The sequence below is a fragment of the Mirounga angustirostris genome, unplaced genomic scaffold (genome assembly GCF_029215605.1).
Source record: "Mirounga angustirostris isolate CCGP_5_RB_7025 unplaced genomic scaffold, mMirAng1.0.hap1 SCAF_7, whole genome shotgun sequence".
Taxonomy (NCBI): Eukaryota; Metazoa; Chordata; class Mammalia; order Carnivora; family Phocidae; genus Mirounga; species Mirounga angustirostris.
The window spans coordinates 129,362,058-129,385,485 of NW_026991715.1; the positions used below are offsets into that span (position 1 = coordinate 129,362,058).

At 41.5% G+C, this 23,428-nt stretch overlaps 1 protein-coding gene across 4 annotated transcripts in view; it reads right to left on the reverse strand.

Moving 5' to 3' along the window:
• Positions 1-21,975, reverse strand: part of PDZD2 (PDZ domain containing 2) — a 218,794-nt gene extending 196,819 nt beyond the window's left edge. For 2 of the 4 annotated variants that reach the window (XM_054504637.2, XM_054504635.2), the window contains exon 1: positions 21,161-21,974. In XM_054504637.2, coding sequence (XP_054360612.2) covers positions 21,161-21,636 — 476 coding nt within the window. In that variant the 5' untranslated portion in view covers positions 21,637-21,974. Of the gene's footprint in view, positions 1-21,160 lie in introns of all 4 variants that reach the window. The other 2 variants (XR_008505115.2, XM_054504634.2) reach the window with 2 other exon arrangements.
• Positions 21,976-23,428: the final 1,453 nt, after the last annotated feature.

The window sequence follows — 23,428 nt, forward strand, 5'->3', positions numbered from 1 at the left end:
TCCATCATATGTATATACCATATTTTATTTATCTATCCATTCATTGATTGACATCTGGTTTGTTTCCATTTTCTGGCTATTGTAAATAATGCTGCTATAAACATTGGTGTACAAATAGCTGTTTGAGGCCCTGCTTTCAGGGACTTTTGGGTAGGCACCTTAAAAGTAGAATTTCTGGGTCATATGGTAATTCTAGTTTTAAAATTAAATTTATTTAGTTTATTTTTTTGAGGAAGCACCATATTGTTTTGCATTTTTTATTTTATTCATCACTCATGGCAAAAGGTTATAGAGGAAATATAAAACAATATGTATGTATATATATATTAGTTTGGATTCTGTAAAATTTGACCTCTGTTCTCTTTTAAAGCACTTTTGTCTTCTACTATGATGAAAATTTCCTTATAAAGACAAAATTGGTTTTTAATCATTTTTATTAGTTATTTCAAGTCTTTTATTTTTGCCCAACATTTTCAGTTAATAGGTTTTCACAACCTTTGGTTACTCCTTGTAACATTCAGTTCAACTACTTTGACCCCTTTTCACTTCCCAAGCAATTACTCTTAAATGTCCATATCACTTTGACAGACAACATCTTGTTTCAGTCTCCATCAGTACATCGCCTCTTCTACTGGGTAATGATCCATGATAATGAAAAACAATGAAATGGACTGGGTGCCCACACCTCAGAAACTGCCCCAAGGAAGGCCTTCATGCCCCTTGCTTTCCCGCTGAGGGAATTGCTCAAGATAAACCCTGAGGCTGAGCTGTGCCCCGGTAGCTCTGCATTAGCTGGAGAAACCTTGGTCAGGAAAAGCAAAGAAATCTGTATGGAAGGATAATTTTTCTTCCAAAGCCTCTGAGAAACTGCCCCTCTGTCTGTAAAATCCGAACATTTGGACAATGTGCAAAAGTCCTATGTAAACCCATCTAACTTTATCCTGAAGAGATCCTAGCTTCTGTGTTTATGATGATTAAGTGTGTCTACAAGTCTTGGAAAAAGGGATAGAGAAGAATTACAGCCAACACTCCAGGGCCTGGTTTAGTGATGGGAGAATCATTGTAATGATAGAAGAATTTTGGAAGGCAGGAGGGATGTGACAGAGATAAGTGGGTGCCCAAGTATGCTAATTATTACAAAAAATAAAAAGTTGAAAAATTTAAAAATAAACTTAACAAGTAAAATAAAGAACAATGCCTTAGATTAAATGTATTAAGGGGGTGGCTTGGGGAGAAATTTGAACAATTAGAGTAAAACAGATTGTTGGAAAAAACCTCGATGGTACCAGACAGGAAAGCTGTCTTGTGATGATTAATACCATTTTACTTTGGTTAAGCAAGAGGTGGTTAATAACTAGTAGGGGTGTGAGGGAGGGCTCTGAGGTGCTAGTAAAGTTCTTTTGCCTCATTTAGGTGATGATTAATATAAAAATTCACTAGCTGAACACTTATGATTTTTTCCTTTTTCTTTATGTATGTTATACTTCCAAAAAAAGAAAAGTTTATTGGAAGAAACACTTCTGGAATGATAGAATAAAAACATCCAGAAATCTACTCCTTCATAAAAGCAACAAGAACACTGGAAAAAATTTATCAAAAGCAACTTTTTCAGAACTTGAAAATCAACCTGACGCAGCCTAAGAAGCACTTAGAAAAATTGCTGAATCTCAGTAATCGCAGTGAGATTTGTGGCATTTTAACTTACACTATTACCATCCCTTTCTTCCCAGCTCCACACAGCCTTGAAAATCAACAGCCTTACAACTATGGTAGCTGTGGAAATAAGCAGCTTAGCTGCCACTGGGTTAGAAAAAGTTTGAAGACCTGTAAAATCTCTATCCCCAGAGAACTGTCAGTATTTGACCTGTCTGGTGACTCTATGAAAATCTCCATTTTTCAGAACAGCCTTATTCCTAGGTCATTTGTTGAAAACAATCAGTGACAATTGTTTAACATCTGTAGCTGCCTAATAAAATATTTGCAAATCATATGCTTGTATATCAAGAGTCTATATAGAACTCTTACAACGCAGTAACAACAAATAAAGGAAACTGATACAATTACTACATGGGCAAAGGATTTAAATAGATATCTTCTCAAAGATACAAATGGCCAAAAGCGCATAAAAGAGTGCTCAATGTCATTAGTTACCAGGGAATGCAAATCAAAACCACAATGAAATACCATTTCACACCTACTAGGATGGCTGTAATAATGACAGATAATAACAAGTGTTGGTGAGAATATAGAGAAATTAGAACCTTCATACACTGCTGGTGGGAAAGTAATATGTTGCAGTCCTTTTGGAAAGTTTGGCAGTTCCTCAAAAAGTTACACATCGAGTTACCATACGACCATCAATTCTTTTCCTAAACATATATCCAAGAGAACTGAAAACATAAGTCTATATAAAACTTGCACATCAATGTTTGCAGCAGCATTATTTGTAACAGTGAAAAAGTGGAAATGACCCAAATGCCCATCAACTGATGGATGGATAGTTAAACGTGGTATAGCCATACTAGGGAATACTATTTGACAATATAAAGGAGTGAAGTTCTGAAATATACTACAACATGGATGAACACTGAAAGCATTATGCCAAGTGAAAGAAGCCAGTCACAAAAGACCACATACCAAAATACCCAGAATAGGCAAATCTAGAGATAGAAAGTAGATTTTTGGAATGATGAAATTTTCTAAAAGTAGATATTAGTGATACTCAACTCTAAATGACTTTTATAGTATATGAATTATATATCAATAAAGCTGTTAAACAATAAAGTTTACTTTAAAAACTCCTTCATATTATTATTAATCATATTACCCTATTCTAAGGGTAAGGCAGTTTTCCAAGGCATGGATGCATGCTCTATATATTATATGTATTGTACATCAGTATTCCCCTAACAGGTAGAACCAGGGCTAAAACATAGTACATGGTCAACAGATATCCTCATATGAATAAAAAAGTAGAGAGATTAACAAACTGTCTAGAACCAGATTTCCTGATTTCTGATTCTGCCCATTTACAGTAGTGAGGGGTGGGAGATAGTGATGAGCAAGGAGCTTGAGGTGCCCTGGCCAGAATGCTGCTTATAAAATTACTACTATATACTCCTTACTGGGGAGTGGACATACTGTCTATTGGGGATGAAGGTGCACTCTATTGGAATAGACATGCTCTTTGGGGGATGGGTAGTAACTGACAGAGCATCATAGCAAAATGAATTCGGGCAGGTAAACCTAGGTTCAATTCCAGGCTCTGTTTCTTGCAGGTGTGTTTACCTAGTCTTCCTCAGTCTAAATTTCCTCATCTACAAATGGAGATAATATTTAACCTCTTGCCTCATAGAGTTGTTATAAGAATGAAATGAGAAGAGTGTAATGCATATGGCTCATACAGATAATAGTTGATAAATACTTTTATTGACATTGATAACATCTAACGAACAAATAGGTTTTTAAAATATGTTGTAAAAAAAGAAGAAGAAGAAGAAAAGAAATAGAGATGGGCCAATAGTCATTTTCAGACCTGTCAGAAGGCTCTGAAAAGGTCTGGAACCTCATTTCTACCCTCCCAACATGGTGGCATTGAGCAAGGTAGAGAAAAGCAATAACCCATCTCCTACCACAGCTCCCCCTTGCTAGCAGCCATCCACCTGGCTTGAAGCCAACACAATTACCTAGGGGCTGTGGTGGCCAAAGGTAAGAGACAAGAAATACCTCACCCTTGGAAGAGAAGGACACAGGTAATTTATACCCATCTCAACCAAATATTTTCCCCCTGTTTTATAATGCTGCCATGTTGCTTTCTTTTTCTAATTAAAAAAGAGTACATGCCCATAAAAATGCAAATTTTGTACAAGTACATAAAGTAGAGGAGGGCTCACTAAACTTGAACCGGTTCCCATCAGAAGCTATAACTTCATTGAAAGAGAACAAGAAGCTTTCATTGTGCTTGACACCTGTGAATAAGATACCTTTGGAAACAAGTTACAATGAGAATAATCCACAATTGCAGGGAAGAACTGTGATTCTTTAAGATACAATTTATGTAAAGCAACCAGCACAGTGGCTAGGAAGGTGTAGGTACGCAGTAAATGGTAACTATTATTTCAAACACCCTTTTCTTAACAGCTCTCTCAGCACAGTGTGCACTACCATGGAATAAACTTAATTGAATAGTGCCCTCCAGAGGCCACTGGGAATTCAACTGTAGGGACAGTTGAAAGTCTGGAAAAAGACCAAAGAGAAACCCAATTTAGTTTTCTTGTGTATTTACGCAGAGTCAGCACTCAAGCTTGGTGTCCTAGGATGTACTAGAACCTGACTGATTTGTCACCCACCATCAGCCCTTTGGGCAGAGCTTATTTGTTTGCAAGGGATACAAACAAGGACACAGAAATCTGGAAACGAGTCTAGTTAGGCACCGTGGGAACCGGTGCTGGGAACTGCAAGCCCCCAAGCCCCCGGAAACTCCTGTCCCATCCCTCTCTCTCTGGGGACACTGTCTCTCAGCCCTGTTTCCTTATGCACATCCACTCTGTGTTCCTCTAAAGGGACCAGCTTCTTCCTGATGTCTGCCCTTCTGTCCCTTCAGGCATGTGGCTCTGGCTCTCTCAGGACATGATTCCCCTGACCTGACTTGGATTGACCTTTCAGCTCATCTCAAATAGCTAAGCAGCTTGGTCTCTCATTGGCTTGATTCCAAATTCCCAGGAGACAAAATGATTACCAGTCAAGTCTAGTGGATGGACTTAGTTTATCCATCCCTGCGGGATAGCCAGTGGGGTGTGTGTATGTGTGTAGGGGGAGGAGGGCTAGGGCCAGGGTCACATGGTACAAAACATATCTAGCACACACAGAACATACAGAACTGTGGAAAACATTTCAAAGAGTCCATTTTTCTAATAACGATGAGCTAATATTCATAGAGTTCACCAGGCACGATGCCCTCCACTAAGAGCTTTGTAAGCCCCATCTCATTTAATCCTTACAACCTTCCTTTGTAATTCGATCCTGTTTTCATCTCCCACCTTCAAAAGTAGCTGCTGATAACAATGGTTGTGTATCTTTCAGTAATTTGTCCCATGCATTTTATTCCCACTTTAAAGATGAGGCAACTGACGCTTGGAGAGTCTGCATCAAGATTTAAGCCAGGGCAGTGTAATTCTAAAGCCTGGCTGTGATCTCCCAACCCCACCCCGCCTCCCAGTGCAGTCCTGAAGGCAAGGTAGATAATAACATGGCTGATGCAGAGGAAACACCAGAGTGGGTCTCGGTCTTAGGTAGTTGATAATCTGATTGGGGGAGACAAGATTTACATGTGAAATGATTAGTAAATGACATGAGAGTAATTAAGTACCAAATTGTGTGTTGCCACTGTATTCGTTTTCTAGTGCTGTGTAACAAGTACCACAAATGTAGAGAGGCTTTGGAGCAATACCCATTTGTTAGCTCCCAGTTGGGCAGGGCAGATGTACAGCCAAGCATGGCAGTGTTTCTCTCTGCTCAGTGTTTCGGGAGATTGACATCAAGGCATTCATTGGCTGGGCTGTCAACAATCTCATCTGAGACCAGGGGACCTCTTCCAACCAGCTCACTGGTTGTTGGCAGAGTTCAGTTTGTTGCACTTGTAGGGCTGAGGTCTCTCTATTGTCCTGCTAATGTCAACTAGAGACTGATTTCAGCTTTGTAGATGTTGCACCATCCCATTGCCTGTTCACAACATGGATATTTGCTTTTCTCCAGGTCAGCTGGAACATGTCTCACTCACTGCCCCTTCCAACAGCCAAAGAAAACTTTCGACCTTGAAAAGGGCTCATGTGATTAGGTCAGACCCACCTGGATCATCTCCCTTTCTTAAAGTCAGCTGTGTCTTATGACATAACCTGATCATGGAAGTACAATTCATCGGATTTACAGTCCTGGTTATGAGGGTACATACAAGGTCGGAGTGTGTGGGATCCTGGGTGCCATCTTAGAATCCTGCCTACTACGCCCATGAAGGTAGATTATGTGTGTGTGTGTGGGTCAGAGCTATTCCCAGGAGGGGAAGAAGGAAAGATTTCATGGAGGGAAATGTGAACTGAGCAATGAGGAGGTATCTAACACCACTAGATGTTATAACATGATCAAAACACTGTGTGATAAGCATAAAAATAGACATATAGATCAGAACAAAAAGGGAACACCCTAAAATAGAAATATGGGGGTGTGTGTGTATTTATGTGTGTGTGTGTGTGTGTGTCTATGTATATATCATAATAAATCAAGCTTCACAAATTAATTGAGCAAAATTATTAATAAGTGGTGTTTGGATAATTACACAATTTTGAAAAAAATAGATAAATTTTTTCACTATACATCAAAATACATGCCACCTAAATTAAATTTTAAATTATAAAGATAAATTTAAAATATGATCAGGAAACTTGGTAGAAGAAAAGTTCTGGTCTTTGGGAAGATGGCAATGTCCTAAGATTTGAAAAAATGTTGTGAAAAGAAATTACAAAAGAAAAAAAACTCAGATTCATCCACAGCAATAGTTAAAACTTCTACATAGTCATAGCAATAATCTGTTATAAGACTCAGGGGAATTTCAACCACATAGGGAGAAAGGATTAAGATCTATAACATCTAAATGCATATTCCAGATAGTAGACAAAAGACACAAATAGATGATTTAGACAACAGGTAAAAATAAAATAGAAACAAACAAACAAACAAACAACTAGGGGAAAATGCCCAAGCTCCCTGATCAAATAAATGGAAATTAAAACCATAAAAGTGAGCCATATTTCTATTAATTAAACATATTTTTTTTAAGATTTTATTTATTTATTTGAGACAGAGAGAATGAGAGAGACATAGAGCACATGAGAGGGGGGAGGGTCAGAGGGAGAAGCAGACTCCCTGCTGAGCAGGGAGCCCGATGCGGGACTCCATCCAGGGACTCCAGGATCATGACCTGAGCCGAAGGCAGTCGCTTAACCAACTGAGCCACCCAGGCGCCCTAATTAAACATATTTTTAAATTACAATACCCAGTCATGAAATAGTCCTGTACACTGGCACTCATACATCTTTGGTCAGAGTGTGATTTGGTGAAACACCCTTTGATATAGTAGTACCTTCAATCCAGGAAATCTGCCTTAAGAGCATGATTCAAAAGAAACAAAAGTCATGGTCACAAGCATTTCCCATACAGTGTTATGCATAGTATTGAAAAATTGAGAATAACAGAAAGAGCATGCCTAAATTATCACTGATGATTATGCCTATTGAGACTACTTAATAAGGTGGAACCTGTTTAAATGTGCTAAATGAAAAAGGATAATACAGATTCCTGCAGGTAGTATGACTCAATATTTGAAAAGCATTCCTGTGGTGTTAAAGGTGTGGGAAAAACAGCACATTTATATACTGTCAGAGGGGATGCAAGTTAGTATAACCTCTTGGGTGAAGCAATTTACAATATGACTAAAAAATTTAAAATGTGATTTGTGTGAGGATTCCACTTCTAGGAATTTATTTTTCACATAAATGTACATGTACTTTAATGTACAATACATAAAGACACATCAACATAAAATTTCTTGCAGAATTGATGACATAAATAAAAGATCATACAATGAAAATGCCCATCAATTGATAACCAATTAAATAAATCATAATAGAACCATTTGGTAGAATATTATACTGCTCTTAAAAAGAATGGATGTGACATGCTCTGACCTGAAACGATCTCTAAGATTTTTAATAACAACAAAAAAGATGCAGAATAGTACAGATAGTGCATCCCTATTTATATAAAAGTGAAATAGAGAACTTACATATGCTTACAGAATTCTTAGAAAGATACCCCCAAACTGGTAACAGACTGAGGCCCTGGGGTGCAGCTGGTGGTAGTAACTAGAGAATGGGGTCTGAACTGGGGATACTTATCACCCACTGTCCTTCTGTTCTATTCGAATGCTTCCCCTTGTGCACACAGTCCTCTAAAATGGAAATAAATACTAAGAAAGGTAGTCTAAAAAATATATTGCAGATGAACAGAGATGAAATGGAAACAGACAAATCTGTTGAGTTAGTGTGGTGGACTATATTCGCATGGTCACAGATTAGATGTTAACATAGAAAAATCAAATTAACTGAGAATTAGTGTAGTAGAATTGCAAGTCATTCTTTTAAAATGCTATTTCAATGTTTTAATGTTGCCCCTGAAATAAATAAAGATTAGTATGGGGGAGGGACTGGGTGCCTGAGGAATTAAGTAATAGCTTTATAAGTATGTTGCTCTGAAATGAATAAACAGAAGAATAATGAGCCAAAGAGAGCTTACCCAATGGTCCAGGGAGAAGGCAGTTAGCAGGAGGAATGAGAGGAGAGGAGCCAGGGTGTCTGTGTTTGGGGGGGCGGCTGGCCAGATCACCCCATGGCGTGACTTTGGGTTCAGACCTGGGAAGCAAGGAGGAAGAACTGGGAGAGCTTAGGAAGGGGATCCAGCCTGCAGAGCCCGAGGAGACCAGCCTTCTGGAGAGCCAAGTGAGGAGGAATGGTGGGCAAGGGGTTGATGAGAAGCATCTAGATCCCACAAATCTCAAAGAAGACATTTCCTTAAGAGGACAGGGATAAACTCTATCTTTGAGATGACTGCTCTAGCAGTGTTGACTTCTCAAGCCTCATATCTATCTATCTATCTATCTATCTATCTATCTATCATCTATCTATAGGATATATATATCCAATAGATGTGTTTATTTAATGCATGCATTAAATTTTTGTACTAGTATATTATGTACATTATAAAATACATATAAAGAAGTATTTTAAAAGAGACATCTCATGTGAAGTACTTAATATTTAAAACTTTTTTCACCTTTAGTAAAATAAATGATATAAAGCAAATATTACTCTTAGGAAAAGCTATACAGTTAAATATACTTCAAGACTGTGAAATATTTTACACTCTGGGATGTGATCATTCACAAGTATGGTTGAAGTTCAGATAAATGGACGTTGGTTTTAAGGGCTGCCATAGTTGAAGATATCTCACAAGGATATGTAGACCCCAATGGAAGAGGGGCAGCATTTCATCAATGATAATATCTATTTTCCAACCCTACCCACCATTTGTACTAAGGTTTTGGTTTGAAAGTTTGTGTTAATTTTCAACTTAGTTGAGCTTTCTTGCAAAGTCGTTGAAAGGTACAGTCTTTTAAAATAGTTTTTAAACACATAAATTCTTGAAAATTCTTTGGTAGATTTAAAAAAATAGAAAATTTTGCTTTCAAGATTTCAAATATACATATGAAATATTTGGTTGACAAATAGCATTTTTTTGTAAAAAAAAAAAAAAAGTCACATAAATAGGAAACATTTCCAAAAATCCATTTGGAAAATGCTCTTTCCATAGCATGAGTTTCTTTGAAATAGCAGTTATTCTCTTACTGATGCAACATTATCTTGACATTGGAGAAACGGGTTATGAGTGTTTGGTCTACAAAAACAGCCTCCAGGAAGCAGGTCACCGAAAACCACTTGTTTTCATAGATGAGGTGGGCCAATTTCAAACACTTGTCTTTTTCGTAGAAGAGAAAGCACACAGTTTTCTTTAAGTGCGAGGACTCTTTAGTGCTGTGTCTCAAGATAAACATCAGACCTCTCTCTGGCAAAACATTTTGATGATTATCCCACAACTTATTACAGAGAAGAGTAAAAATCCAACTGATTTTAAAGGTTGTTATTTTTATAAAATTAACCATACTGATGACATTCGCTGGCATTCCTGTCTTCTGTCTTCACTTCTAGCCTCTTTGATGCGTTAACTCTCCCAGGACCAATAACTTAATCAATTTCTTGTTCTGGCCTATTTTTGTAACCTTACTCTGAATTCTTTTTTTATTCTAGTTAAAGCAGCTGTTACCTTACATAATTTTCCCATAAAGCATTATTTTAACTAACAAAGTCATTGACTTTTGAAAATATATCTTTTTTGGTATCTCTTTCCTTTAGTGACTCACAAATAAGTAGGTGTTCCATTTCATTACTGAAACAGAATCGAGCAAATACCCTTATTTGGAACATGTGAGAAACAGCAGTACTTTCTTCCAACTGCCTAGCAAACCTCCCACACTGCACACTGTTTCTTTAAAATTTGAGCAATGTTTCTGTGCATCTTCCAACAGAATTTGCTGACAAAATCAGACATTTTATTTTGCAGTTATATTGTTTTCCATGGGTTATTTTAGCTATTTTGACTGCATTAGGAAGAATGAGGGTTTTCTTAACGATGTGACTTTTTGCTTTAAACAAGTAAGAGACATTCCAGAGAGGCTTTTAAATATTCAGTTTAGTAGAATTCTGGACTAGATTTAGTACGGCATGATTTTAAACATTGCTAAAACATTTAAAACTATTTGTATTCATGTGGTGGATCTTTAGATTTTAAATATCTTCCTGATTATGATGGCCTCATACCATCGTTAAGTATTATCTCAAGACACAATCTATGCTTACGGTGAGGATTTTCTTTAATGATAGGGGCTAGAAGTTTATATTTCACATTGTTTCTTGTAGCCTCAAATTTTAATTTTTTGTCTGACTTCTTGTCAGTCTGAATAGATTGTCATAGTTTTACCATCTACTGTGGCTGAGCCTATACTGGTGGTAAGAAGGGTCAACCCAGCCATTTTCTTATGGTTGGCCTACACCTGCATTAATTATGTTATTTTTAATCCTCTTTTTTTTTCTTTCCCCTGAAGAATTTTCGTTTATCTGTCCATTGGGTAAAGTTTAACTTAATTAAAATGAAATAATTTAATCCATAAACCTATTTCACTGAGACTACATAAACTGTAGTTCTTTGAAATAAGTCAAAAAGTGAATTAATCAGTGAGGGGGGCGGTCTTTGAGGATCATCCTTTCTTCCCTCAGGACAAATCACATACCACACAGGACACAGGACCCTTTGATATATGGACTGAGTAAGTATGCTAATGTCAACCATATCTAAAATATTAGTCAAGTTCAATTTCTTATTTTTTTTTAAGATAAAAAATGTATCTTGGGATGCTAATAATTTTTTCACCTATCTCATGGATCTTTCTGGGCAGCCCACTGGGCAACAGATCTTCCAAAGCACGAACCGTTTCTAGTGACTGCCATTCAAGTCCTCTCTACTCATTCTGCTGGGTCAGACAAGGACTTCACAGGAATGGACATCTGGACTAAATAAAGCCCTTGAGTCAGAAAAAAAACCTCAAGACTTGCCATGCAATTTGACAGAGACCTGTACTTAACAGAGCCTGAATTTTTAAGGACACCCACTCCTTCTTCTCCCCATAATAGTTCAGCTTCCCTCAGGGACATTTGTGAAAGTATTATCTGTGATCACAAAAGTCAAAAAAGTTTCTTAGTTAATCCTGGCCCCATTTAAATGGACTAACCTTCAAGTCAGGCCCAAGGGCTGAGAAAACATGCAGTTCAGCTATTAAAACAGCCTGGTCCTCTGTCTCCCTCCCCCTCTGCAAAAGGAAATGGGCTAAATTTAAGTCCAGGAAACATTGTGAATGATAGAATTATCCTTTCTCTGGTGAAGAAAGAGCTCTGAACGAAGTAACTGTGGGGTGAGTCAGCTATTAGATCATTGCTGATGTCCCTGCATCCAGGTTTCTGTGGCTCTGAGATGCAAAGAACCTGGACACTCACACCTTTGAATGTTCCTTTGTGCATTTCAACAAAGATAAGCCTGGTCATCCAAAAAGCCACAAGGAGTCACATCTTCATAACCATTTTAAATATAGTATAACAAACTCACCCCTCAAAATCTTTGGAGGAAGATCAGATTTCAAAGAAGAATCAATGAAGAAATCTATATAACTGTTAAAACCCATGTTTTATTATAAATTGTACCAAAGAGAGAGCTATGTATACTTGGGTCCTGAAAATATTCAGATTTTATTCCCTTCCAGGAGGAGGCAGCAACCCACAGGCGAACACCAAAAGACAGGAATTTCAAGCCTTTAACCCCTGTGCTTGGCAAACAGGTTGATTATGAACAGCTGAGCCAGGCCATGCATTACCTGCATCTGCATCACAAGAATGAGAGGGATCAGGGCCAAAACAGGTGCCAAAGCTTGGAATTCAATGACCTTTTGGAAAAGAAAGACTCAAGAGTCATTTAAGGGCATCTGGTGCTCAAAATGGGAGAATAAAAATGCTTATTACTTATTTAATACCTGGACATAAAAAATGAGCAGAAGTCAAGAAATGGCTGAAAATGGCCCAGGAGTGCCCATGGGGAGGAGAAGGGCATGAAGTCAGGCCAGTAACACTGTAATCCCAACTAAGATGCTTTTGTCTTTTTTCTCTTTATGGTTTACAATTACAACAATTTCCAAAAGTAATGCTAGAAGTTTCAAAGCCAGTGTCTTAAGTGGGAGATTGGGGTTTTCCATCTCCCATGGCTGAAGTCGGTCACCCAGTGGAGGCTCTGATGGGTACCAGAGGGAAGAGGACACTGGGATGAAATGAAAGAGCATCTCTGGATGGTGCTCTGGAACGTTGACCCCTTTTAAATCATGGGAAGTGCCTCCTTTAGTGTAATCTCTTCCCTCCTGAGGACAAGCAGACTGTGAAATGCTGCTCTCTAAGTGGCTCTGGACATTACCTGTGGGCTGTGATTGAGGGCATGCCAAAGTTGCCAGTTTTCCCCAAAAATCCACCCCATTGGCCAGTGCAGTGTTTGACGTGGCCCTGCTATTCACTTTCCTTGAGGCTTTCTGATTTCAGGAGGATTGAGTCAGACTGGGGAAGGCCAACTTCCTCTACCGTCCATCACAAAGAGCCTAGCACAGTGGGTTAATCAGGTCATGACTCACTGACTTGTGGGAGACCTGAGGGCCAGGGCTGGGAGTGTTAGGAGGGGACGCCACAGGGTGGGGGTACAGCATGAGGACACCAGGCACTGAGTGGAGAGAGATGGCACCTGAGTCACTTGCTGCTCAGGGATGGCTTAGATGCTGCCATTCTAGAAAGAGCTCTGAAACCTGAAAACACCATCCTAACAGCACAGATGAGAAACCCACACATCCTAATGAATAATAAACTTGACTAAAATTCCCAGCACTGTGCTCAACTACAGCCACAAGATGGCAGGCAACAGTGGAAGATTCTCCACAGCCTTGCCCAGGAAGCGTTCTGCAGACCTGAGGGAAATCAAGCTCCCACTGTCCAGTCCAACGGCTGGCCATCAACGATACATTCATGAAGCTGCTATAAGTTAAACTCTTGTTGAGAGAAGGAAGGTTCCAGATGTAATTTTACCATCCATCTAGAGAATGGGGTAGAAAAATGTAGAAAAACTTGATTTCCTACTTGTTTTTACTGTCAACAGTGAACTGTAAAAAAACAAATCTAATTTCATTGGTTACTGTTTGTAGTGTTGAAGAAAAAGTTCTAGAATTTGAGTCAGAGGGCCTGAATTCTAGTCCTTGCTCTTTTCTTTTTTTTTTTTTTTTTAAGATTTTATTTATTTATCTGAGACAGAGAGAATGAGAGAGACAGAGAGCACATGAGAGGGGGGAGGGTCAGAGGGAGAAGCAGGCTCCCTGCGGAGCAGGGAGCCCGATGCGGGACTCGATCCCGGGACTCCAGGATCATGACCTGAGCTGAAGGCAGTCGCTTAACCAACTGAGCCACCCAGGCGCCCCTAGTCCTTGCTCTTTTCTTAAGAAGGTCCTTGACTCCAGGAAGCCATGCCCTAGAGCCTCAGTTTCCTTCTTGGTTGGACTTGGATGAACTCTGGGATTCCTTCCAGAACCAGTCATGGAATGAAATAGCATGTGGGGAAAGCAGACTAAGAACGAAGCGGGCACAAATGTAAGGTCCTGCAATGCTTCATTTCCATGGCATCCTTGGGGAATGGGCTGTTCCACATGACGAGTTTTCCAGATAATTGAATTTTAAATGCTGAAACTTGTTTTCCTTTTAACCTTCTGTAACGGAAACCTTTCTAAAGTGTATTATACGCTTTTCAGGCTTCTTCAACAGCAAGCTGAATATAGTTTAACCTTGCCTGAACGTCTCTAGGTCCTGGTGATGCCACCTCTTACTATATATACAGTCCTGAATAGAGTACCAGTGCCTTTGGGCATATTCAGGTAGGCAGGACGCTCATGCTAGATGGCCCCAGAGACTGTATTATAAAGGTATAATTGGCAATTCTTCCTTTCTGTATCTCCTACATCACTACCTGCAGTCATTTCTCCAAGTTACACCTTCTAGCAGCATTTGACACTCTGTTTAAAATCTGCTATAACCTAGAGAGAACTCAAGGTTGCTATGGGTAACCAGAATCTGAGCTTGTAACAACCCTAAATTTAATTTTACACACAATTTAAAGGCAACGGGTACTGTGCTGAAGGTTACTCGTGGTCAGGGCTGAGATTCAGTAAGTCTACCCAGTCTGTAATGTAATGTTCCTGTGCTAGTTGGCCAATTGCCCAGAGCCCCTTGGGCCCTCCAGCCAGCTTAGCACCCTGACCTGTCTCCTAGGATCACACGCTTCCCACGTGCCAGTAACTCAAAGGTGCGCTCTGGCTCCCGAACCCTGTTCCTGCAGGGAACCAGCATCCTTTCCAATTGGTGGATACCCATGCCATCCCAGTTGCTCAGTACTTGATATCACCCTGGTTTCTGGGCTGCAGATTATTCTCTTTCCTGATGAGTGCATGGCTAAAGTTTGAGGCTCTCCTCTGTCCCTCCAACTCAAAGGCCTCTTCTCGGTTGCATGCTGTGCTCTGGGTTCAGATGGCCTGAGGCTGACCAGGATGGGTGTTAAAAGTTAGCTTTGACTGAACAGCTACCATATGCCAGATGCCTCTTCAGTACATTAACTAAATCATCTTATCTAATCCACTAAATGACCCTATTGGTGAAATAGCATCAACCTCCTGTGGCTGAGGTAACTCGCCAAAGTCACACAGCCAACACACAGGCCTGGAAGCCAGTTCCATCTTTCCGAGTTCCATGTTCTTTGGACTATGCTCCTCTCCTGTTTATTAATATACAAAAAAAGTGTATATTAACGTGCAAAAAAGTCCAGTCATGGTCACATCCTGGAAAATAAATTTTAAGTGAAACATGGGCCCTTTTACTTTTCAGAAAAGGCTACTTGTTTTGTTGTGTGGGTTATGTTTTAATTAATTCCATATTTTGTTACCAATTTGGAACAATCTGTCCTCAGGGAACAGATCTGGTTTACTTATAGAAAGCTGGCTGAGGGAGGAAGGGACTGGGGTTACAAAGTATTCCTTGTAGGAAATCATCTAAAAAACCTTCTCAGTTCTCCCTCCACCAAACAACAGTAAATAGAACATTCCAGAAAATCCCATCTTCCCTAGAGTAGGTATGATTAGAGCTTGCAAATAAACACTTTCCTCTGTGTGTTACCAGCTGTGCCTGCAAGATGGGGCTGTTACCACTGAAAAGAGTAAGAGGCTCCCAGAGCTTGCAGGGGCCGGCAGGGGGTGTGGGGGGCTAGCTAGAAGCAAACTGCAGACCTGAGGAGTACCACCCAGTGACAAAGCAGAATTGGGTCTGTGATGTTGGGACCAGTCACAGCTTTTCTTTTGGAACTGGTTCTGGGGTGCAGAAGGATGTCAAACCCATAGCTCTGAATTCTCTTCTCTTTCCCCTGCGGATGAAGTTTACAGATTGACTCTAAGCTAATTTTTAAAATAAGCAAACCATGACCTCATCTTCCATGTTTTGCACCTGCTCCTCCCACACGTAACACACCCACAATTTTCAGATTGTCCTCTTCCAAAAACATCCACCACGCTCCCTAGTTCCCAGAGTAACTCTTGTCAGGGAGGAAATGGCCCAAGTAGTTGACTAGCCATAGGTGACAGGGCAAAATGCCAAATGTATTAGTTTGCGAGGGCTGCCATAATAAAGTACCATGAGCCAAATGGCTCAAGTGACAGAAATTTGTCTCACGGTTCTGGGGCCTAAAAATCTGAGATCAAGGTGTTGGCAGAGCTGTGTTCCCTCTGAGGTACCAAGGTGGGATCTCTTCCAGGCCTCTCTCCGAACTCCTGATCGTTCCTTGGCTTGTGGCAACGTAACTACAATCTTCACTTGGTGCTCTCCATGTGTGCATGTCTGTGTCTAAATTTGCTGGAGGACACTAGTCCTATTGGATTAGGGGCCCACCCTACTCCAGGATGACCTCGTCTTAACTAGTTACATCTGTAATCACACTATTTCCAAAGAAGGCCACATTCTGAGGTACTGGGGGGTTTAACACTTCAAAATATGAACTTGGTAATGGGGATTAGGTGGGTGGCTAGAAGACACAGTTCAAACCACAACATCAGCTAAGGTAGTTTTGAATTCAAAATCAAACTCAAGAGAAGGAGCAGAATGGATTGCCCAAAAGAGTGCCTCATATTATAATTCCAAGTGATGGCGTGGACAACTGATGTATCATATGGGTGGGGTGGGGTGGGGTGTGATGTTAGTACTCAGACACCCGAAATCTTATGCCTACAAGTAAGGGGGTACACATTAATTGAGGTTGCTGTTTGCAGAGATGCACTGTGGTCTCTACAAAACCCTGATTTGTATTCACCAGTTTTTAGGACAAAACCTACATAGGTATGTGGAAAAATGTAATGTTGAAGGAAACCGTTAGCCAGTTTCAGAGTGAAAAGGAGCATCTTGAGGACATTCAAAACACTTTAAATTCCCTGATACTTAATCTCAAAGTGCTTCTAGTCCTAAAGTTCTGCCTAGATATGTTTGCCAAGCAGATTCTATATTAAAACTGGGTTTCCTTTTACAAGATGGAGTGGGGGGCTTCTGTTTTCCTTGTCAGTTCGGGTAGGGGGAAGCCTTACAGTGTTCTGGTCATTTTCTTCGCTGGTGTCAGCCATTAGACTGAGGAGGTATTTTGTGAAGCTGAAAACCATCCATGAAATTAAGCACCAGACCACGTGGCAAGGACCAGTGTATAGATCTGGGGCTGAGCTGAAGTAGTATAGCACAGGGGGGAGGAGCACAGACTATGGTGGCAGATCTCTGGTTCTGCCATGTAACTTGGGCAAGTTACATGGCCTCTGTGGCCAAGGTTTCTCATCTAAAGCTGTCCTGAGTTGTGGTAGGTATAAAATGAGATAGTAGATGGCAGAATGTCCACTATGGTAGCAACTGCTCAGTCAATGGTACTTCTTACAAATTGCACCAGAGAACTAGGGAGGGAACCTTGGAAAATTGAGCTAGTCTCCTTTTGTCTTGTTAACTTCTTGGTTGTATGAGCACTGGGAGCCCAGGACTCTAGGAGTCCTTCCTCATTACTTGATTCACTTTCATACTTCTCTTGAAGACCAACCCGTGGGTCCTGGTCTTTTCCTTCTATCGCCCCTGCATCTCTGAGGCTTCTGGGGAGATGTCACCATCCAGCATATACACATGACTGTACCATCAGAGAAAGGAATTCCAGAGTCATGACTGTTCACTAGTGAAAAAGTTAGTTTGGGAGATTTACTTCCTCAGCTGTGGAAAATTTCCTTATTTTCTGTATTCTTGATGTTCTGGCATTTGGGGCCTTGATTCCAGAGAGACTGACCTTCCCAGGGTTTAGCCAATTCCTAGAAATAGCAAACAACTCCCCTGAAAGTGTGCCTTTGATATACAAATCTACCAATCCAGAGCCCACACCCCAACTCTCTCCTTTGTCAGACTCTCATACATCAAGACAATATTGCCCCTAAGTCATCCCAGGCCAAGTACTAGACAACCAGAGACCATCCTATAGCTCAGAGTCTGCTGAAATTATTCCAACTACCAAATCCTAAGATTGCTCAGAGTAGCTACCATGCTTCACCCAAACCTTCCCTTGAAAACCCCAATAAAGACTTTTTTGGGCCATGTTCTCCCTTCTTCTTCCCCTGCCTCCTGACTAGCATTGCTGCTTCTCCATGAAGCCCTGAAGGGTGTGCTTTTCCTCCTGTTTCTAGGGATCTGTGAGTGTAAACTTCTTCCTTTATGACAGTCATTTTCCTGTCTGCATGTCTTATCATACTTGATTAAAACAAATCCCAGGTACATTTGAGAACACCCAGGCATAACAATTAGCAATCTCACAGACCTGTTTCCCGACCTTTTGTCCTATTTCCATTCTCCAAGCTCCTCGACTTCAGCTGTTTCAGTCCAGATGCCCACTGACCACATCCATCCAAATATCTCTTCCTGACCACACAGAAATGGAATGGTGTGCTGGATCAGGTACCACCCCTAGCTGGGAGTCAGAAGAGAGAGACTGAGTCTCTCAGCTCTGCCAGTTATCACTGTGACATCACGGGAACACTGCTTCACCTCTGTGAGCTTCTAGAATGATAAAACCAGCTCAAGTGGGTCATATGAAATGTTTCAGAGATTCACTCCTAATACATTAGCATAGGCAGCTGCAGTTAACCTCCCTCCCACCCTCACTCCAACATCCCAACACACTTACTCAAAGTCTCAAAGCTAAAATTGCTAGAAGACCTATGGAGAGAACCCAGAATCCCAGACACAGTTTACTGCTTCCCCTATCGCACCATATTTGCCTCCTCCTTGGAGCCTCCATTAAGGAGCCTAACAGATAGGAGAAAACTTATCCAGTATGGAAACACTCTTCCAAATCCTAAAGACTCTAGCAACCTCTTGGATAAGAAACTCCCAGTCTTTGCAAACACTCTCCATATAGAATAGTCATTGTGAGGCTAGTATTTTATTGAACACTGTGTATTAAACATAGGGCTAAGCCCTTTATATGCATTATTGTATTGCATTGGTTCAGTAGTGTTATTCCCATGTCACAAACAGGGAATCCAAGGCTAAGAGGGATGGTTTTTCCAAGGTCAACCAGCTTGTAAGTGTGGGAGCCTGAGGAGGCAGCACTAGTCGTATGGTTCCAGAGCTGGAGCTCTTGACCATTATGCTCTCCTACTGGATGTCCCATCCCTGCTCTTCCTTCTGCCTCTGCATCCAAAGCAGCTCCCCTCAAAGCTGACAGCTGCAAATGGTGGGGGCTCTCAGCGGCAGCTCTGGGAGGGCCGCCTCAAGCTCCATGTTGATCCCTGCTTCTAAGCCTGAGGACTCAGCCACCAGGGACTGCAGGTCACCTTCTCAACACCAACGAATACTCCAGTGGCCAGTCCTGTTTCTTTTCTAAGAACAATTTCTAATTTTAAATAGAATAATTTCTCTTCAACACCCCTCCTTGAAAATGAAGCTTCTCCCGATAACTGCCAGTTCAGGACCCAGCCATGAGCCAAGAACATCTCTTCAGTCAGACAGGCAACCGAAAGATAATACTGGTGAGAGTCTACTGAGTGAGTACTCACACATGCCAGCCAGCCCTGTGCTATGACTATTCCATGCATTGGTTCATTTAAGCTTAGACCACAGTATATGTGCCTGATGACTTCTTGTTGCCCCTCCGTGCCCACTCTCCCCCATTCTCTACCCTGCCCTCTGCCCCAGATTGACACATGTGGACAGTCTCCATGGGCTCCCTTGTCACTGGCTTCTGGCTGGTTTCTGCCAATGGAAAGCTCTGGTAGAAGACTGAAGGGAAGGAAAAGATTAAACTTAAGATACTTCTGCTCTGGCTTCTTCCCTTCAGGATCTCCTTGGGTTAGATGTCTTCCTCACTGAAAGGTCACCATGATTCTCAAGGTGACCCTCTCTCCATGATTCTCTTCTCTTGGGACAGAGAAGCCCTCCTCACAGGAGCCCCTGAAGGCTTGACAAAAGTTATGTGTCTCAGAATATCTTCAAACTTCTCTTTTCTTGTCTCTTCCACATATAACCATTACAAAAACCCTGGTGTGTAAAGGGTTAACACAGCAAATTTGGGGTATTCAACCCATGTCCATTCTAAAGAAAGAACTGGTTCTTGACTAACTCCTGGGAGGTAACCTCTATGCCCTTGGGATAGTCTGCCTGATACCAGATAGTTTATGCTAATAATGTGATTTATGGCAGAGGCATTGGGCCATGTGGCATTAGTTTGAACTCTGGAAGGACTGGACACTGAGTAACTAAGGTCAGCTACACAGGCACTCCATGTCTGGGTAACTGACCCCCAAGAAAAATCCTGGTGCCAAGCCTCATGAGCTCTACTGGTTGACAATACTCCACAGATGTTGTCACATGTCACTGCTGGGAGAATTGAGCCCTTCCCAGTACAACTCTACTGGCAGGGACAACTGGGAGCTCGCACCTATTCTTTCTCCTGGACCCCACGCTGTGTACCTTTTACCTTTGCTGATTTTAATCTGTATCTTTTCACTGTAATAAACTGTAACCCTGAGTTTTTCTGAGTCCTTTGAATCCTTTTAGTAAATCGCTGAGGCTGAGGGTGGTCTTGGGGACTCTGATTCACCTGGGAAACTACAGTCCAATCATAACTTACTGCCATGATGGGTGGCCACACAGATGAAAAACAGAAATATGCTCATCATAAAGTGGATTTTCCAGGATGGGAAAACTGGGGCCAAGGGCAGGGGTGGCTGGTGGTCTAAAGATAGTTCTAAGTATCTCAAAGGGCTTCTGGACTGTGAGTCTGTGAGTAAGGTGACATGGGACAGGAAGATAGAAATACATCCAGGACCAAACCTTTGGTGCTCCAACTAGAGGGGAGATGCTGGGTTGAGAGGAAGGGAATCTAACTCAATGTGACATTTCTTTTTTTTTTTTTTTTACCATTATATTTCCAAATATTTACTTTTTAAATTTTTAAAAAAATTATTTTAATTCAATCAATTAACATATAATGTATTATTGTTTTCAGAGGTACAGGTTCAATATGACATTTCTCATACTCTTGTGTCATGTACCACTTCTTTTATTTCTGACCCAAATGTCCGGAAAAAAGAAAACACTCTGAGTCTGAGTCCTCTAAGAGAGAATGAAACAAAAAAAGAAAAATACAAATACCACAATCCTTGAACTTAGTGTATTTTCCCTTTATAGGATAAACTGTCACTGGCTTCTTACCAGCGTAGGTCTCATAACCCTCTGTAGCTATAGATTGGAGCAGCAGACATTAAGTGAGCCACAGGGGTCCCCCATCCAGCCCCTGTGCCAACTGCCCCACTCACCTGGCCCCACTGACATCAACTCCGACCATCAGCTGCCCGTTCAGTGAGAGGATCTCATCTCGCAGTCGGACCTTCCCACTCTTCCCTGCCGGGCTGTTCTTCCTCAGCTCTGTCACCCAGATGCAGCCAACGTCCAGTACAGGGCCCTGGTGGGTCTTCCTCTTTTTGCCCCCTCTGCGCTTTTCTCCATAGTCCCCGAAAACAGGGATGTTCCCAAAACTGAGGCCCACAGTCTCTGCGTCCCCCAGCTCCTTGGTGAGGTACACAGTGCAGATTTCCATGCCTGGGGGGCTGTGGTCAGGTGGGACTGCACTCTCATCCACAGCAAAGTTCAGCTGGATGTATTCCTGCAGCTTCTGGATGGCTGCCTGGCAGAGCCGCTGCTCTGGGCCATCCCCACCCTCCCGCAGGCTGTTCTGCAGCCACTGGTAGAGGAGGGGCAGGTGTAACATGGCATTGTCCTGGGTGATGGGCATGGTGCTCACTCCCAGACACCAACATCATGAGAGGACCTGCTTCTGGGGGCTGGACCCTGGAAGGCCCCATGTCCCTTGGGAACCCTGGCTATCATCAGCTTTGCCTGTGTTCATGTTCAGGCTGGCAGATGAGCCTAAAGGATGCCTACTTGAGACTGGGCTGTTTGCTTTGGCAAGAGGAGGACAGGACACAATTAGAACCACAGTGGGATAATTGCTGTGCCTGGAGTGCTCACCAAGAGAAGGACGGAAGTGTCTGACAAGTTCTTGCTTGGTTCCTTTCACAGCGGGGCCCATGCAAATGACCCAGAAATGGGGTATGCCTCCAGCAGCCAAAGCATGACCTCACCTGGTCCCATTTATGCCTGGAAGAGGAAAAAACAAAAAATTTGGGTCACAACTGTGAGCCCTCTGATACAGAACACATGGCCTCCTGTGATACAGAAGGACTATGTTTGCTTTTCTGAGCCAGGAAACTCATGCCTCTCCTCGTTCCCCAGCTAAGATCCCTCCACCCTGTATACACAGACATACTGACAGACACAGACACACAAATATACAGATGCACACATACATACACACTCTTCCCCCAGACAGAAACCTCTGGAACAATGACTTTCCCCAGGAAGTTTTCCTGATCATCAGGGAAATAAGAGGACTTTTTTCTAAAACACCTCCCATCAAACTCATATCCAACCAGGAGGCTATGTGAGAGACTCCTTAGAAGACTGTTAGAGGGGTTCCAGACGTATGTAAGAGCTTACATTCTTAGGGAGTTAAAATCTATGTCCATTTGTCTTGATCAGCTCAACAGCATACACAGGAAGGCTCTCCATTCCAGGACTGACAGTGATGTCAAAAAGAGGAAGAGCCAATCAACAGCATGGAGAGATTTGGGCTCTGGCTTAGGACAATACCCATCCTAAGCTCAGCCATCACTCCATCTTCATCACGTAGCCTCAGAGGGGATCATGTCCCTATGCACCCTGCAGCTATTAGTCGTTTCTCCTCTTTTCTTTTGGTAAACTGTTGCAACTGATCTACTCTTAGTCCAACCCCAAAGCTATCTCCTCCAGAGAAATGTTTCTCCATGCTCCTGGGTGCGGAGACTTGGCCTCTCCTTGGTTTGCCCTTGACCACACTGCTTAGAGCAGTGATGCATCCCCTCTGCATTGCCAGCTGCAGCAGGCGGGTCTCCCCCATGAGAGCTGGCAGCAATCTGGCCCTCCTGAATCTTGCACAGTGCCTGGCACACAATACGTCCCCACAATGAAAGGCTGATTGAATTCCATTGCCAATCCACCAAAGAAAACGTTTACCTCCATCCTTCGTAAACACAGAAAAATGACTCTTTTCATTCTCTTCTCTGAATTTCACTTTCGCCCAGAGAAAGTCAACATAAACTATGCCATCTAAGATGGAAAACATTCTCTAGCTTTCTCAGGAAGTAGATTTAACAAGGAATAATAATAAATGGGAGAGGCATCAGAAGCCATGTCAGTAATACACGGACTTATTACTCAGTAACCATAAAGAAATTTCCAACATAGCAAGTTTTGAGCTTCCAAAGAACTTGAGTGCCAGCTATTAATTGGTTCCAAATAAATCAAAAGCTTAGCAAATATCATCTACATAATCACATGCCTATTAAAAAAGAAACACAAGATCAAAGAAAAGATAATCCATAAATGTACAAAAACTGAATGTTCCCTTTGGCCAAAACAAGTAACACCTCTCACTGCAAAGTGACTCCACACAGACATATTAAAATCTTATGAATAAATCAAAACAT